Genomic DNA, 13,933 nt, shown 5'->3' with positions numbered 1-13,933 from the left:
CGTTGATCGTCGATTTGCTCGAGCGGGCCCAGTAACATCTCCATTGGAGACTTTGCTGTTACTGTGTCTGGCATATCGAATACTCTCGGTAGCTTGCCGGGCTCTCCGAGAGGGGCGGAGGAATCGAACTCGGGTCGGCCATGTTGGCTGCTTGTAAGGTGAACGCCCTACCCGCTGTGCTATTGCTCCAGCCCAATCCGAAAGGTGTAATCTTAGAAATTTAAATCTTAGAAAACAGATTCGAAGATCCATGAAGATTTCTGTGCTCATAAAATCTGATGCCTAGTTCTTGAATATATTTATCAGTTAGCAGTAGGGGTAGGGACTTGAAAAGGGTTGCAAGATCCTCTCTCTCTTCCTTCTTTGTGCGCCTGTACACTGGTCATTTAAAAAAAATTTTATTGAGGTAACGTTGATTTATAGCATGATATATTTTAACTGTACAGGAATATACTTTTTTAAACCTCTATATACACTACACCATGATGGCCACCTAAAGTCATTTCCATTTTTCTCCATACATGTTTCTCTGTTGTTCCTGAATTAAAGTTTGATGATGTGTAAGAGACAGACGTAGTAAACAGAAACGCATTATTTGTAACCTTCCCTTAAACGTGCCTGTGGACAACCTGAAGTTTCACCTTGCTCATATAACTCCCTAGCCAGGGCTTTTCCTCATTTCTCCTACTCAACCAAGCTCCGCTCACCTCTCTTTCACTTCTGGCATCGGTAAGGCTTTCCTAGGTTCCCTTGGCTTGAGATCTGGTCTCAGTTTTTGCCCTTTCTCCTCCAGAAACCTAACTCCCTCTACTCTCATGCTGTGACCAATTCCAGAGCTTTGTCTTGTGATATTACCTAATGCAGCATTTATTTCTTTTTACAGCGCAGTTTTTGAAGTAGAAGTTGTTTTTCTGATTATATCCAAACGTGTCGAATGCCCATCTTCTTGGGAAGTAAAATTGCATCTCTTTGGTGGCATCAAAGGTGCTTATCAAAGGACCTTTACAAAGTCTTTTATTTTTGGGTGAATGAATGATTTTTTTTTGCATGCGCATAGGTGAGGTTTAGAGTTGGAATGCATTTTGGAATCATTATATTCTTGTTTTCCCTCTCAGTATAAAGAAAATGACTGGTGCCACGTGGAAAGCGATTGTTGCACTGATCCTGCTAATGCTCAGCTCTGGTGGGGATGGACTGTTCCGCACCCTATACAAAAACGTCAAGGTTCCAATGACAAAAGGAGGAGACGCGGGACACCCATTATTCCTTACTCCATATATTACAGAAAAGAAACTCAAAGAAGGTAAATTTTATGAAATTGTTCATCCATTGTTTCTTCTGTGGTGGCGCTCACGGGAGGTAACACGTCAGGGTGCGGTGTTTGCACATACATGGCTGTACTGCAGCCGGAAATCACCTGAGGCATTGGGTTAACAGATGGCAGAGGTGCCAGGACCAGGCTGCGAATCTGTAGCAGCTCTGGGGGTGGAATCCACAGCCGCACACTTGCAGGGCAGGCACTGTAGCCACAGAGCCGCCGTTTAGCATCCCCTACAGTACTTTTTTTTCCACCTTACTCTTTTTTTTTTTTTATTAATTGAATCTCTATGAGACATGCAGTTACAAACTGTTCATGATCAGTTTCAGTCATGTAATGTTCCAACACCCATCCCTCCACAGGATCTGAAATACATTCCAGTATTTTGCTAAATTGTTTTATTTCCAGTATTAATGATTGGTGGTACATGTTTTTAGAGTCAGGGGCTACTGTGAAAATTCGTCAGGGGCTAAAGAGAATTCGTGCAATTCTGTTTACAAAACTAGAATTTGCTTACCTACATCTAGGCATTTGTAAACTTAATACTAATCCAAGAACTTACTGAATGCAAGTTATTGCTTTCAAATATTCCACATAAGCTCACACAAGCATCTGAACAACCTGTTTTGCACACAAGAAAATGGAACCCCAAAGAAATCATGTTATTTACCAGGATCATGCAGACACCACCTGGTTAATCAGGATTCATACTCAGGGAACCTTGCTCCAGGGTATACGCTCACAGGTACTGTTCTGGGACCCCCTCGCTGCAAAGCACCCAAGCACCTGAGGCTTCAGTGTCCTCATTAATATGAAACAGTTTTAGAAACATACCCAAGTTGCTTGTATGTTATGAGACTCAGATAAGAAAATGCACACAAAAACTCTTTAGGCCTATACATTGTTCTCCAAATATTAGTGTTTCCAAATGACTAGTATTTATTGATAGCGGGGTTTTATTATATTATTATTATTATTATTATTTAAAAACTGTTTTATTTGATGTCATCAGAAATGAAAATTTATGACCCGTGTCTGCTTTTAATGCTTACTCATGCTTAAGTGAATCATCACATAGGTAAATTACTCAATCTTTTTGGTTTCCAGTGGCTCCTAAACTATAAAAAATCATATGTACAGCTATTTTGAGGAACTGTTTATAAAAGGAAGCAAAGAAATGGAGACTGGTGGGAGCTCTGTGGTCAGCAAGGAGATAGCAGATAAGGTGATTAGGTTTTTGTTTGTTTGGGTGAATTCGTTGTGGTCAATCCTGATGGTGCCTTGGGGACCATGTGATGCAGAAAATTGATCTGGGCCTCTTGCATGCAAAGGGTGTGCTTCAACACTTTGAGCCAACTTCCATCCCAGATCTTTTTTTTTTCTTTTTGTGTCACACCTGGCAATGTACAGGGGTTACTCCTGGCTCGTGCACTCAGGAATTACTCCTGGCAGTTCTCGGGGGACCATATGGGATGCTGGGAATTGAACCCAGGTTGGTCACGTGCAAGGCAAATGCCCTACCCACTGTACTATTGCTCCAGTCCCCAGATCATTTTTATTGATGGAAATAATCCAAAAGAGGTGGAAAGTTTATTGAGGAAGTGGCAAATAAATATGTAAAAAGCATGCTGTCTTGCACAGATATGGAGACATTAGTATTTGCTCAAAGATACTGAAATATACTCATGTTCCCAGCAGAGTTATGTCACGAGGTCGGAAGATTGGTAGATGTTCTGAGATGGCATGAATGATATGGAAATTTTAAGGGAAATGATCATTTTAATGATAAAAAAAAACAGTCATTATATATACTCCATTTGGAAGTTTGAGTCAAGAAACTTTTCTTCATTTGAAATATTCTAGTAGTCAATAGGATGGCATCATGTTTTTCTCTGGCTGGTTTAGAACCAGGAAACATTCTTGTGTCTTAAGTATTCATTGGAGTCTATTCCTGAAGTAGATGTTGGTTCCATGTTTCATTTTGTATCTCTTCTAAGGAAAGTTGAAAAACTCTATTAGTGTAGTCAGTAGTATCTCATTCTTTTTTATGACTCTTTTATATTTGATGTAAAACTAAGGCAAATATGTATGTCAGTAATATAGGTTTATTTCAATGTATATATATAATACACATATATATTTGAGACAAATATCATTAATTCAGAATCACCAAATTGGATCCCATGAATTTATTTTACCTTATATACTAATGATATCAGGGACTTGGATTATATTCATTAGCAGTAAATCAAAGAAACTCATTTAAATTGGATCTGAAAGGAAAGTAAATATTTCATAAGAAAACCATAGGAATTCATAGGGGGAAATTTTCAGACTCAGGCTCTTTATAGGATTTATCTCAGAGAACACAAGTAATGGAAGCAGAGCTGGGTTTAGAAACCACCTAGTGATTTTTTAGAAGACAAATATTGGTAAGTTTTAGAAGAAAAAATATCTCCATTGGTAGACATAGTCCAGGAGATAAAGATTAGTGCTGGCCAAAGAGATAGCACAGCAGGTAGGGAGCTTGTCTTGCGTGTGTCCAACCAAGGCTCAATCCCCGGCATCCCATATGGTCCCCGGAACCCTCCCAGAGTGATTCCTGCATGCAGACCAGGAGTAACTCCTGAGCACCACTGGGTGTGGCCAAAATAAGGGGGGGAGGGGGAAAGTAGGACTAATAAGAGTAATCCTAAATATAACAAATGGCTAACATTTAGTAATTATATTCCATGTACCTATCTATAATAGACGATAAGTATTTGTAGAATTTATATTGGAAACCTAACTATGCCAGGCCATATGCTTTATACACATGTTAGCTCATTTCATTTTCAGCCCTAATAAAGCAGGCATAATGATTGCTCCCATTTAATAGAAGGAAAAGGTGAGATTGTCAAAATGTAAAATTCTGCACAGACCCCTTTAAAGCTAGTAAGTGACATTGCTGGGTTGAAAACCTGTTTACAATGACTCTGAAATCCAAGGCATGAGTGAATCATTATGCTCTGACCAGCTTCAGGCTTGAAAGTGTTGGGGAAGATTTGGGCATATTTTACTGCCTGCTTGAGCAAATCGATGAATAACGTGAGGGCAGTACTACTACTACTACTATAATGAGTAAGCGTTTGCCTTGCACTTGGCTGACCCAAGTTCGATTCCTCCGCAATTGGGAGAGCCCAGCAAGCTACCGAGAGTATCTTGCCGGCACGGCAAAGCCTGGCAAGCTACCCATGACGTATTCGATATGCCAAAAACAGTAACAACAAGTCTCACAATGGAGACGTTACTGGTGCCCGCTTGAACAAATCAATGAACAACGGGAGGACAATGCTACAGTGTTATAATGAGTAAGGAAATAACAAATCAAAGACATCAAATTAAAGTGATCATGATGTGTCAGCATCCCAAGACTGGTGGAAGCAAGTAAATAGAATACAGAGAAGAATCCATCAGAGAGATTGTACACATTCTAGAACTTCTTACACACTAGCCTTTCCTTGTAGTGGTTATCAGATTAGCGAGGACAGATTCGAGGGAGATAGTTTTATCTTAGTCCCTTTGTGCCAAGTCTGTTCAGTGCATCAGCTGATGGGTGACAACATTTTAAACATTAAATCTGATTCAGTGTCACTTTACCAAGTTCTGTTACATAGCACTATCTTTGAACAGAATTTTAAGTGGCTTATCCAAAATCTGATCCATCTGGGTATTCAAATGCAGCCCTGACAACATAATTAAGGACAATTTTATTCATCTGCTTTACTGAAAGTTCAGGAAACTCTGGACAGATGGTCATCTTGCTGCCCTATATCCCTTTTGCTTATTGAGATCAGACAAACCCTAGGAATGTGAGTCTTAATATTGCACTGGAACATTTCTGAGATAAACAGTCACTTGTGAAAAGACAAGAGAAATTTTAATTTTTTAAATCTCCAATTAGCTAGCTTAATTTCACGTAATTGTAATTACATGTTTACTTTCTCTGGAGCTAGAATAAACCCTACTTTTCGAAACAAAAAGATGAATATTAGAGGCACATTTTGGCATGTTTACAAGCCTGTCATTTCCACAAATTTTAAATATTTTGCTCTTTAGTCCTAGTTTATTTTGACTGGTCGTATCTTGTCCACAATGACAGTGGCCTGGATTTTTGCATATTTGAAATGCACCCTGATTAGTTGCCTCAAGCTATTCTTTGGTCATAATCCAATCTTTTTGAAAGTGTTAATGTTACAAATATTAGTTACCACAGTAAATAATAAGAAGGAAGTGAAATCTCTTCAAAGAAAACCCTTTCCTTGTTTTAATTGTTTCAAACATTTGCATGATGAGTCATGACTCTAGGAGGAAAGCAACTCCTTCATCTTGGGAGTTTATTTTCCACACTCTATTAATAAATTCTAGAAGCCGGAACTGAAGTTCAGAAAATGTAACAAAGCATTATAAGTGAAACAACTCACTATTATTTGATGGTGATTTCGTTAAAGGAATTAAAAATGTTGAAACAGGATGAAACCTTTGTGGATCAGTAAAACATCCTACATTTCTTTTTTTTTTTTTCTTTTTGGGTCACACCCGGCTATACTCAGGGGTTACTTCTGGGTTTGCACTCAGGAATTGCTCCTGGTGGTGCTCAAGGGACCATATGGGAGGCTGGGAATCGAACCCAGGTTGGCCGCATGCAAGGCAAAAGGCCTACCCGCTGTGCTATCACTCCAGCCCCAGTCCTACATTTCTTAAACTCTTATGAAGGCATGCCTTCCTTGGAGATTTCTGAACAAATATTCTAAGCTAATACATTACCAGTATGTCCTGTAGTTCATTCACCCATCATTCCTTTGCATTCATTCATCTACTCACGAACCTTTAGTTCTTAACAAGAATTTATTGACTATTTCAAGTGAGTGGGTCAGCATGCTATGTTCTTAGGGGCAAGAATAAATAGGCAGGCTGGAGCAATAGTACAGCAGGTGGTGCTCTTGCCTTGCATGCGGCAGACCTGGGTGGACCCCTGGAACTGCATCAGGAGTGATCCCTCAGTGCAGAACCAGGAATAAGTCCTAAGCACCATTGAGGATGGCCCCCAAACAAACAAACAAAAAAAAAAGTAAGAAAATCTCATCTCCAGTAGTCACTGATATAGAAAGGAGCATAGGAGATACAAGTGGGAAGCTCAGGAAAGGCTTGTAGGGTGTGTCTATTTGTCCTCTCCCTTATCCATTCCCTCTGTCTCCTCAGATGTTCTTTCTCATTCCACTTTGACCTTCATCATTGTTCTCCGTCTTCCTTCTCCAACCCTGTCCTGTTGGTACATTGCTTTATGATTCACATCTCACTCAACCTCTCACTTTTCACATCTTTACCTCCCTGAAACAGGGGGATAAGGGCGGGTATGTTTGATTTTACAAAGTTTAATCACTGTCATTGTCACTGTCCTCTCGTTGTTCATTGATTTGCTTGAGTGGGTCCAGTAACATCTCCATTGGAGACTTTGTTGTTACTGTGTTTTGGCATATCGAATACATCACGGGTAGCTTGCCAGGCTCTGCCGTGCGGGTGAGATACTCTTGGTAGCTTGCCGGGCTCTCCGAGAGGGGTGGAGGAATCGAACTCGGGTCAGCCATGTTGGCTGCATGCAAGGCAAACGCCCTACCGCTGTGCTATCGCTCCAGCCCTACAAAGTTTAATAGATTTGAAAAATACATTTTCACAGAAAGTCTGCCTACTCCAGGAGAATACACTTTTTCTGAGCTAATAATTTGAGTAGAAGCAGGGCAAGGAGGGAAGGAGTAATGCCTCCCCCCCCCCACCCGATGGAAAGGGCAGTAGTACAGGAGGATCAGCCCTCCCCATCCTCCCCTAAACATCTTCTTACTTAAAATACTCCTCTCCATATAAGGTTGCGATCCACCTTTCAGTAGATGAGGGACTTATTTCCGTCAGGAGAGCTGATCATCCCACAAGGTCCCTGGAGCCCTAAGGCAGTTGTATACAGGGAAAATTTCACCAACCAGCTCCAGACACGGACCCTGAGCCATACCCTACATCCTGGGAGGAAAATGTCCTCACTGTGGCATGGCACTCACTGAATGCTTGAGTAGGAAAGAACTGGCAATGTCAGACCTTCAAGCCAAGTGTTTGTTTGGGACTCAGCACCAACCGGCCAAGGCATCTTTAATTGCTGGCCTGAGTGAAGGATCAAGATTACTTGCTTACTTGTGCCTGCACATTGGTTTCCAGTTGAATAAGTTTCAGACATAAAGAGCTTTCCTTTCATTTATTAAAAACTTAACACTGCAGGTAGGGCATTTACCTTATACATAACTGACCTGAGTTTGATTACTGGTTCCCTTGTGCTCTCCCACCCTCTCCCCTAAAGCCCCACCAAGACTGTTTCCTGAGCACAGAACCAGAAGTAAGCTCTGAGCACTCCAGGGTGTGGCCCACAAGAAAGGAGAACAAAAGTTATCAGAAATGAGAGTAATTTGAGAGAAATTTTAGGTTCCGAAGAAAATTGAGTAGAATATACTGACTGCCTATCTGCTTCCCACCCCACATATGAATCCCATCCGTGAACGTCTCTCCCACCCATAGCGGCATACTCGTTACTCATGAGCAACCTGCATTGACATGCCATTAGCACACAAAGTCTTTTACATTGGGGTTCACGCTGGGCGTTATACATTCTGTTGGTTTGGACAGATCTCTGGAGACTCATCGCCACCATGAAAGTATTACAGAGGCACATGGCGAGAGCTCAGATGTTAGGGGTGCGTTAGGGGTGTGTGCTCAGCATGTGTAAGACCCCGGGACTGACCCTGCGACTGCATATTCCCGGAGCTTTGGCTATACTGCTGGGCACACACTAGGCCAAGCAGCTCCTGCCGGGGCCAGTGGTTTCCTGAGTGTTGCTTGACGCCCCCCCCCCACCCATGAAGGATCATGCGGAACAACTGGAAGGACTCGATTGCCTTTGGGGACACTATCACTCATTTCCATGTACATTCCCCCTACTGCCCTCTGACCCTCTATTTGTCTTTTTTCTTCTGTGAACCCACCCACACTTACACTTCCCTCTTGCCACCTCCGGGGACTGCAGCTCTGGGGACTCTGCATATGGCGGGGCAGGTTGGGGTAGGCACCAACTCTGCTGCTTAGCTGCCAGGTTTAAGTCCCAATCATCCTCACTAGCCGTGGGACTGTGGGGCACCCTGAACCTCTCCGCCGTTCATTTTTCTTACCTATAAAGTGAAGTAACAGTGATTCCTGACCATAATGGTGTGAAGACCACTGGAGTGTGAGCTCCTATGAGTGCTATTTCCTCCTGGGAGGCTTGGGTTGCTGAAGACCTTGCCCCTTCCCTAGTCTGGCCCCTTCCCTGGTCTTGCCATAAGAAAGCTGTGTCCTCTATCATGGACAACTGTCCTTTTGCTCTGTTTGGCCCTGACCAGCAACCTAGGAAGTCATCTAACACTAACACTCTTTTTCCCATCCTCCCTCGCTGCCCCTTCTCCTCATGTGTCCTAGTCAATGTCCCTTCATGGAAGGGACATCATGGAAATCCTTCTGCTTTCAAGACAATGGGAAAGGAAAATAGGGTAGTCTCAGGACTCTGCAGGTCTTTGGACTACTTGACTACATTGTTTCTCTTGCTTCTCACTCTTTTGGGGGTCTGAAGATTTTATCAAGGCTTAGATTTCCAATGCACCCCAGTCAATGCCTTGGTTTACTGTGGAGTGGAGTTGAGGGCAAGCGAGTGTTGTTCATCTTTCAAAAAACAAACCACAGAGCTGATAAAATATATGTGAGATGATTGGGCAGCAGATATGACTCAAGTGGTAAAGGGCTTACCTGGCACGTGTCGGGCCCTCAATTTTGAGCTCCAGCACCACATGGCATGGCCCCTGAACACCCCAGTTGTAGTCCTAGTGGTCCCTGAACAGCACCCCTTGGAGTCTTATGTCTCCACCACTACTGGGTGTGACACAGGTGAACTCCATTACTGTCAGACTGGATGTCAAGTGACCTCCAAGGTTCCTGAGCAGGCTGGATGCCTGCTAAATCCAGTTCTACCAGGAGTGGTCCCAGGTTCCTTAACACTCCCAGCTATGATCCCAACAACACCACAAGTGCTTCCAAAGGCTTTTGTCTTCCTCAGTTGTGAGCATTCATTGTGTGGAATTTGCCACCGCCAACTGAAGCTACTTTGATAAGTGTCTTGTGGCCAGTCGAGTCATCCCAGATCTGGCCCCTGGGAGTCATCTAGCGGAGACGGATGATTTACATCATACGCTTTCTCTAACCCCTGGTTAATGATTTTTACCCCACCAGGGAGACGGCGGAGTTTGGTTGCTCCTTTCCCAGGATGTAATGAGAAGAGTTATGCAGGTTACCTCACTGTGAACCAGACCTACAACAGCAACCTTTTCTTCTGGTTCTTTCCTGCTGAGGTAAGCCTAGCACTGCCATGCCCAGGAGAGAAATATTGGCCTAAAATCACACCTCAAGATGAGCTTTGAGGGAATTTTATTTAAAAATGTGATGCCAGAAATTGAACCCAGGGGCCTCACACATGTGAGCCCTGTGCTGACAGCTGATCCAGTCCCCAACCCCAAGATTTGTTTTTCCCTAAAACTGTCTGTGACTGTGTGGAGTTCTTGTTTATGTACAGAAAACAAATGTTTGCTGGGGAGGCCCAACTTTTAAAATTCCTTGCAGTCTTGGCGCTGGAGAAATAGTGCAATGGGGAAGGATCTTGCCTTGCTTGAGGCCAACCCAGTTCAATCCCCAGCATCTCATATAGTTCCCTGAACACACCAGGAGTGATTTCTGAGTTTAGAGACAAGAGCATTGCCACGTGTGGCCTCAAACTAAAAAAAAAAAAATCCTTGCAGTCTTATTCTGAGTATGTCACCTGCCACCTTTTTCTGGCAGTCTTCTTCCTTTCTATTGTTTTGGTCTAAAAATATCTGTGAAATGACCATGTGGGGACTTTCCTGAAGCTAACAGGTAACTTGTCTAAATTCAGCCAGTCATAGTCTATTTAATCAGCTGTGGTCTTATACTTTGACTGCCCTGTCTGAATTTTGCTATGACAATTATTATTATTGTTGTTGTATTTCCTCTGGGCTGGGATTCATCAATGTTATTCTTGCCCTCACTCCTTGCTGCATATATGATTATTGAGCAGTACTCTGCTGGTGACATGGAAAAGAGAGCACCAAACTCTCTCGGTGGGTTCTTAGTGAGCAAGTAGAGTCTTCTTGCAGTGAGGTCACCTCCTCAAGTCTCAGACACAGGTAGAAGCGAGCACCCCTGTAGTTCACCAATGCTGCCTGCCTCTTGGCAAGGTTACTGAGTCCTTCAGCAAGAACTAATCACTTTGGGCAGATGGGCACTTTGGGGGATATTGGTAGAGGTGCTGATATACATAAACAAATGTTATCCAGCCATGGGATATTTTCCTATTTTTTATTTTCCAAGTTGGATTTGCTTTAGAAGCCAGAAAAACAAAAAACAAAAAACAAAGAAAAAGTGACCCCTGTGGAGGGTGGTATTTATATTTGCATGTGATTTGCATATAGCAGAGTTGCATATATAATGACTGGATAAATTATTCAACTCAGAGGCAATCTAGGCAAGACTGGGTCATATGTTTTTGACTTCTCCTTTCTCCACCATGACCGCTAACATAGTCAACCACATCCCTGGGAGTGGGGAGCCCTGTAAGAAATGGTTAGAAATTCCAGACTGGCTGGCTTTATGGTAGTTTGGGGGATGTCACATAGGCTGCGAAGCACTTCCTGGATCCGGAAGAGTTTCTTCTTTCTTGCTCAGTGTTATTAGTGAGTAGAGTAAGTGAAGTGCCTTAGGTAGAAAACTTAAGGAGAGGCTCACAATCAGAGTTGGACATGCGCAAGGCTGGTCTGAGTACTAACAGAGTTTCTGCAGTTTAATCTGGTCTCAGAATGTCACCCTCCAGGGCACAGCACAGAGAATGGATCTTCAGAGGGAATATAATTTGCTGAATCAAAGATCCATCAAAATTATATAAGAACTGATATAAAAGTAAACCTAAGAAATATGACCTAATTCTAACAGGTGGATTTATTCTTGTAGTTTTTGAAATATTTGCATTTTGTTGTTGTTCTCACATACCTTACAGGGTTGATGCCTCTGATACGTTGGGGCGTAGGGACAGAGTTGCTCCAGTGATGCCTTGGGAGACTTTGGTTCCACTTGAACTCAGGGCTCCAGCAGACAGAGCTTGTGCTCAAGCCCTTTGATCCTTCTCCCCGGCCCTTGGAAGTATTTTAAATGTTATATCTTTCAAAACCAGGCTTTCTCTCTGTGTGTTCAAAGAACCACCTCTTGCTATATCATTGACTACAGTGATCACAGATTTATTTGCATCAGATCGGAGAGCCTGGCAAGCTACCGAGAGTATTTGATATGCCAGACACAGTAACAACAAAGTCTCCAATGGAGACGTTACTGGGCCCGCTCGAGCAAATCGACAATCAACGGGAGGGCCTTTACCTTTACCTTTACCTTTCTATTGCTGGTATACAAACCACCACAAATTTACTGGGTTGGACAACCCCATCCTATGGTGTGACTGTTCTGTTAAGGTCAGAAGTTTATGACAGGCCACATATATCGGCAGGGCTGTGGTTCTTCTGGGGATTTTAGGAAAGAATTTACTTCCTTGCCTTTTGCAATTTCTAGAAGTTGCCTGCTTTTCTTACAGCCAACTCCACAGTGAAACTGTTTTCTTCAACTCCTGGCTTTCTCCTCCTTCTGCTACTTTGTATCATCTTTGTGATTTTTCTGGAACCAACTGGAAGATACGGGATGCTATTCCTGTTTTAACATCTTGGGAAAGCAATGCCAACCTATTCATAGTCCTAGGACTCAGAATGTGGTCATCTTTGGGAACCTTATTCTATGTAAAATGAATACCTGAAAAATGTACCTAGGTTAGTGAAATAGTTTTCTTCGATGAGTCACACATTTTATTATATCTAAGAATTATCTCCAAATACCCCCATCTCCTGCCCCACAAGGTTTTTGTTCATAGATCAGGGGAGGCTGGCAAGTTATAGAATGACAAGATGAGCACTCTTGCTCCAGTCTACAGGCTACCATCTTTTTTCAGCACTTTTGGTCTAGACTGGCCCACGCTCCTTTCGATATAAACAAATGCCTATTGCAGGCAGACTAACTCAGAAGCTGGTGAATGTCCCTTGCTTTCATTTGAAATGAGGGCTGGGGCGCCAGGGTGGAATGGAGGCAAAGAGACCAGTGAGTACAGTCTGCATCCTGTTTGGTTTTCTAAACACCTAACAGGACTCTTCCTCCTCCTCTCCCATCCCAGCTCATGGAAGCAGTTGCTTTTCTTTCTCTTCTGCTTTTATGACTACTTATGATACCAGCAAGTTCCCTATTACATTTGAAAAAAAGAATTCATGATAGGAACTGATCAAATGAAACCTACCCTAGTTTTTCCCTTCCTTAGCTACTTCTGAGCAGACAGCAAGCTGAGCTTTGCATCAAGTCTCTGGTGCATGGGAGGGCAGAAAAACTGGCCAGGAAACAGGCTTAGGTGCCCCCTCCTGGTGGCCCAATTGAGGTCTCAACCCTTCATTGAAAAGTGATGAGATGTTGGGGCTATTTCCTTGGTTAATTAATTAAAGATATAGATGTGTGTGCCCTGACAAGAGTACATGCTTTGGCTAAGATATGAAAACAACCTGAATGCCAAGGCATAGATGAATGAATCAGGAAGTAGTGGTAATAGGCAGTGGAATACTTTGCAGCTCTAAGAAAGAGCAAAATCATTCAATTTGCACAACATGAATGGAATTAGGGGGTATCATATAAAGTCAATCAGAATAGGGATAGATACAGAATCACCTCTCTCATATGTGGGACTTAAAGATACACAGCAAGGTAACAGTGGAGGGCTAAAGGCAACACAATGGCAGAACTGATCCACACGATTGAGTTTGCAGGATGAAGGGGTTGGAAATACAGAGGAATTAGGGTCTTGGGGGGAGAGAGAGATGGGTACACTGGTAATGGGTGTAGTGCTGGAATTATGTATACAGGAAACTATCATTAGCAGTATTGTAAATCACAGAATCTCAATTGAAAATATTTTTTAAACCACTTTTGTGCATTGGGCCTAGTTCTATAACACTGATTACAGTCTGAGATATACCCAGAAGACACAGAATACAGCCAGACCAATAGGAGAGAAGATGCTGTTAGCTCTGGTTCTCTCTTCCGGAAAGGGGCAGGAATGAAAAGAAGGGACCGGACCGCTGACAGGAGTCCCCTTGTGGCAGATGAGATGGATTGCCCCAAACCCTCCCATTCAGGAAGACGTCACACAGCCAGGTGTCTGAGTCTCACCACCTCCACCTCTTTTCTGCTGAGTCAGCAGTTTCTGGAATAGGCCAGTTTGGATGAAAGAGATAAAAGCCTGTACGGAGGAGAAACCGTGGGCACTGCGATGGGGGGAGAGTTCCTTTCATTTGGCAGAAATATTGGCTGTTACTGTGAGAGAGAAGCAGCTGATATTGTTTATAAGAGAGAAATGACCCCTGG

The 13,933-nt window shown here is 42.8% G+C and overlaps 1 protein-coding gene across 1 annotated transcript in view; it reads left to right on the top strand.

The window, feature by feature from the left end:
* The first annotated feature begins 1,122 nt into the window (after positions 1–1,122).
* The window catches only part of CPVL (carboxypeptidase vitellogenic like), a 127,112-nt gene continuing 114,301 nt past the window's right edge, over positions 1,123–13,933 (top strand). Inside the window, exons 1-2 of the mRNA XM_056118313.1 lie at positions 1,123–1,303; positions 9,653–9,771. Of these exons, the coding sequence (XP_055974288.1) occupies positions 1,126–1,303; positions 9,653–9,771 (297 nt within the window). The 5' untranslated portion in view covers positions 1,123–1,125. The remainder of the gene's footprint in view (positions 1,304–9,652; positions 9,772–13,933) is intronic.

This window comes from Sorex fumeus, unplaced genomic scaffold (genome assembly GCF_029834395.1).
Source record: "Sorex fumeus unplaced genomic scaffold, SorFum_2.1 ptg000037l, whole genome shotgun sequence".
In the NCBI taxonomy this organism is placed as follows: domain Eukaryota; kingdom Metazoa; phylum Chordata; class Mammalia; order Eulipotyphla; family Soricidae; genus Sorex; species Sorex fumeus.
Note: the sequence above shows the minus strand (reverse complement) of the source record. Positions and strands in the feature narration are given on the sequence as shown.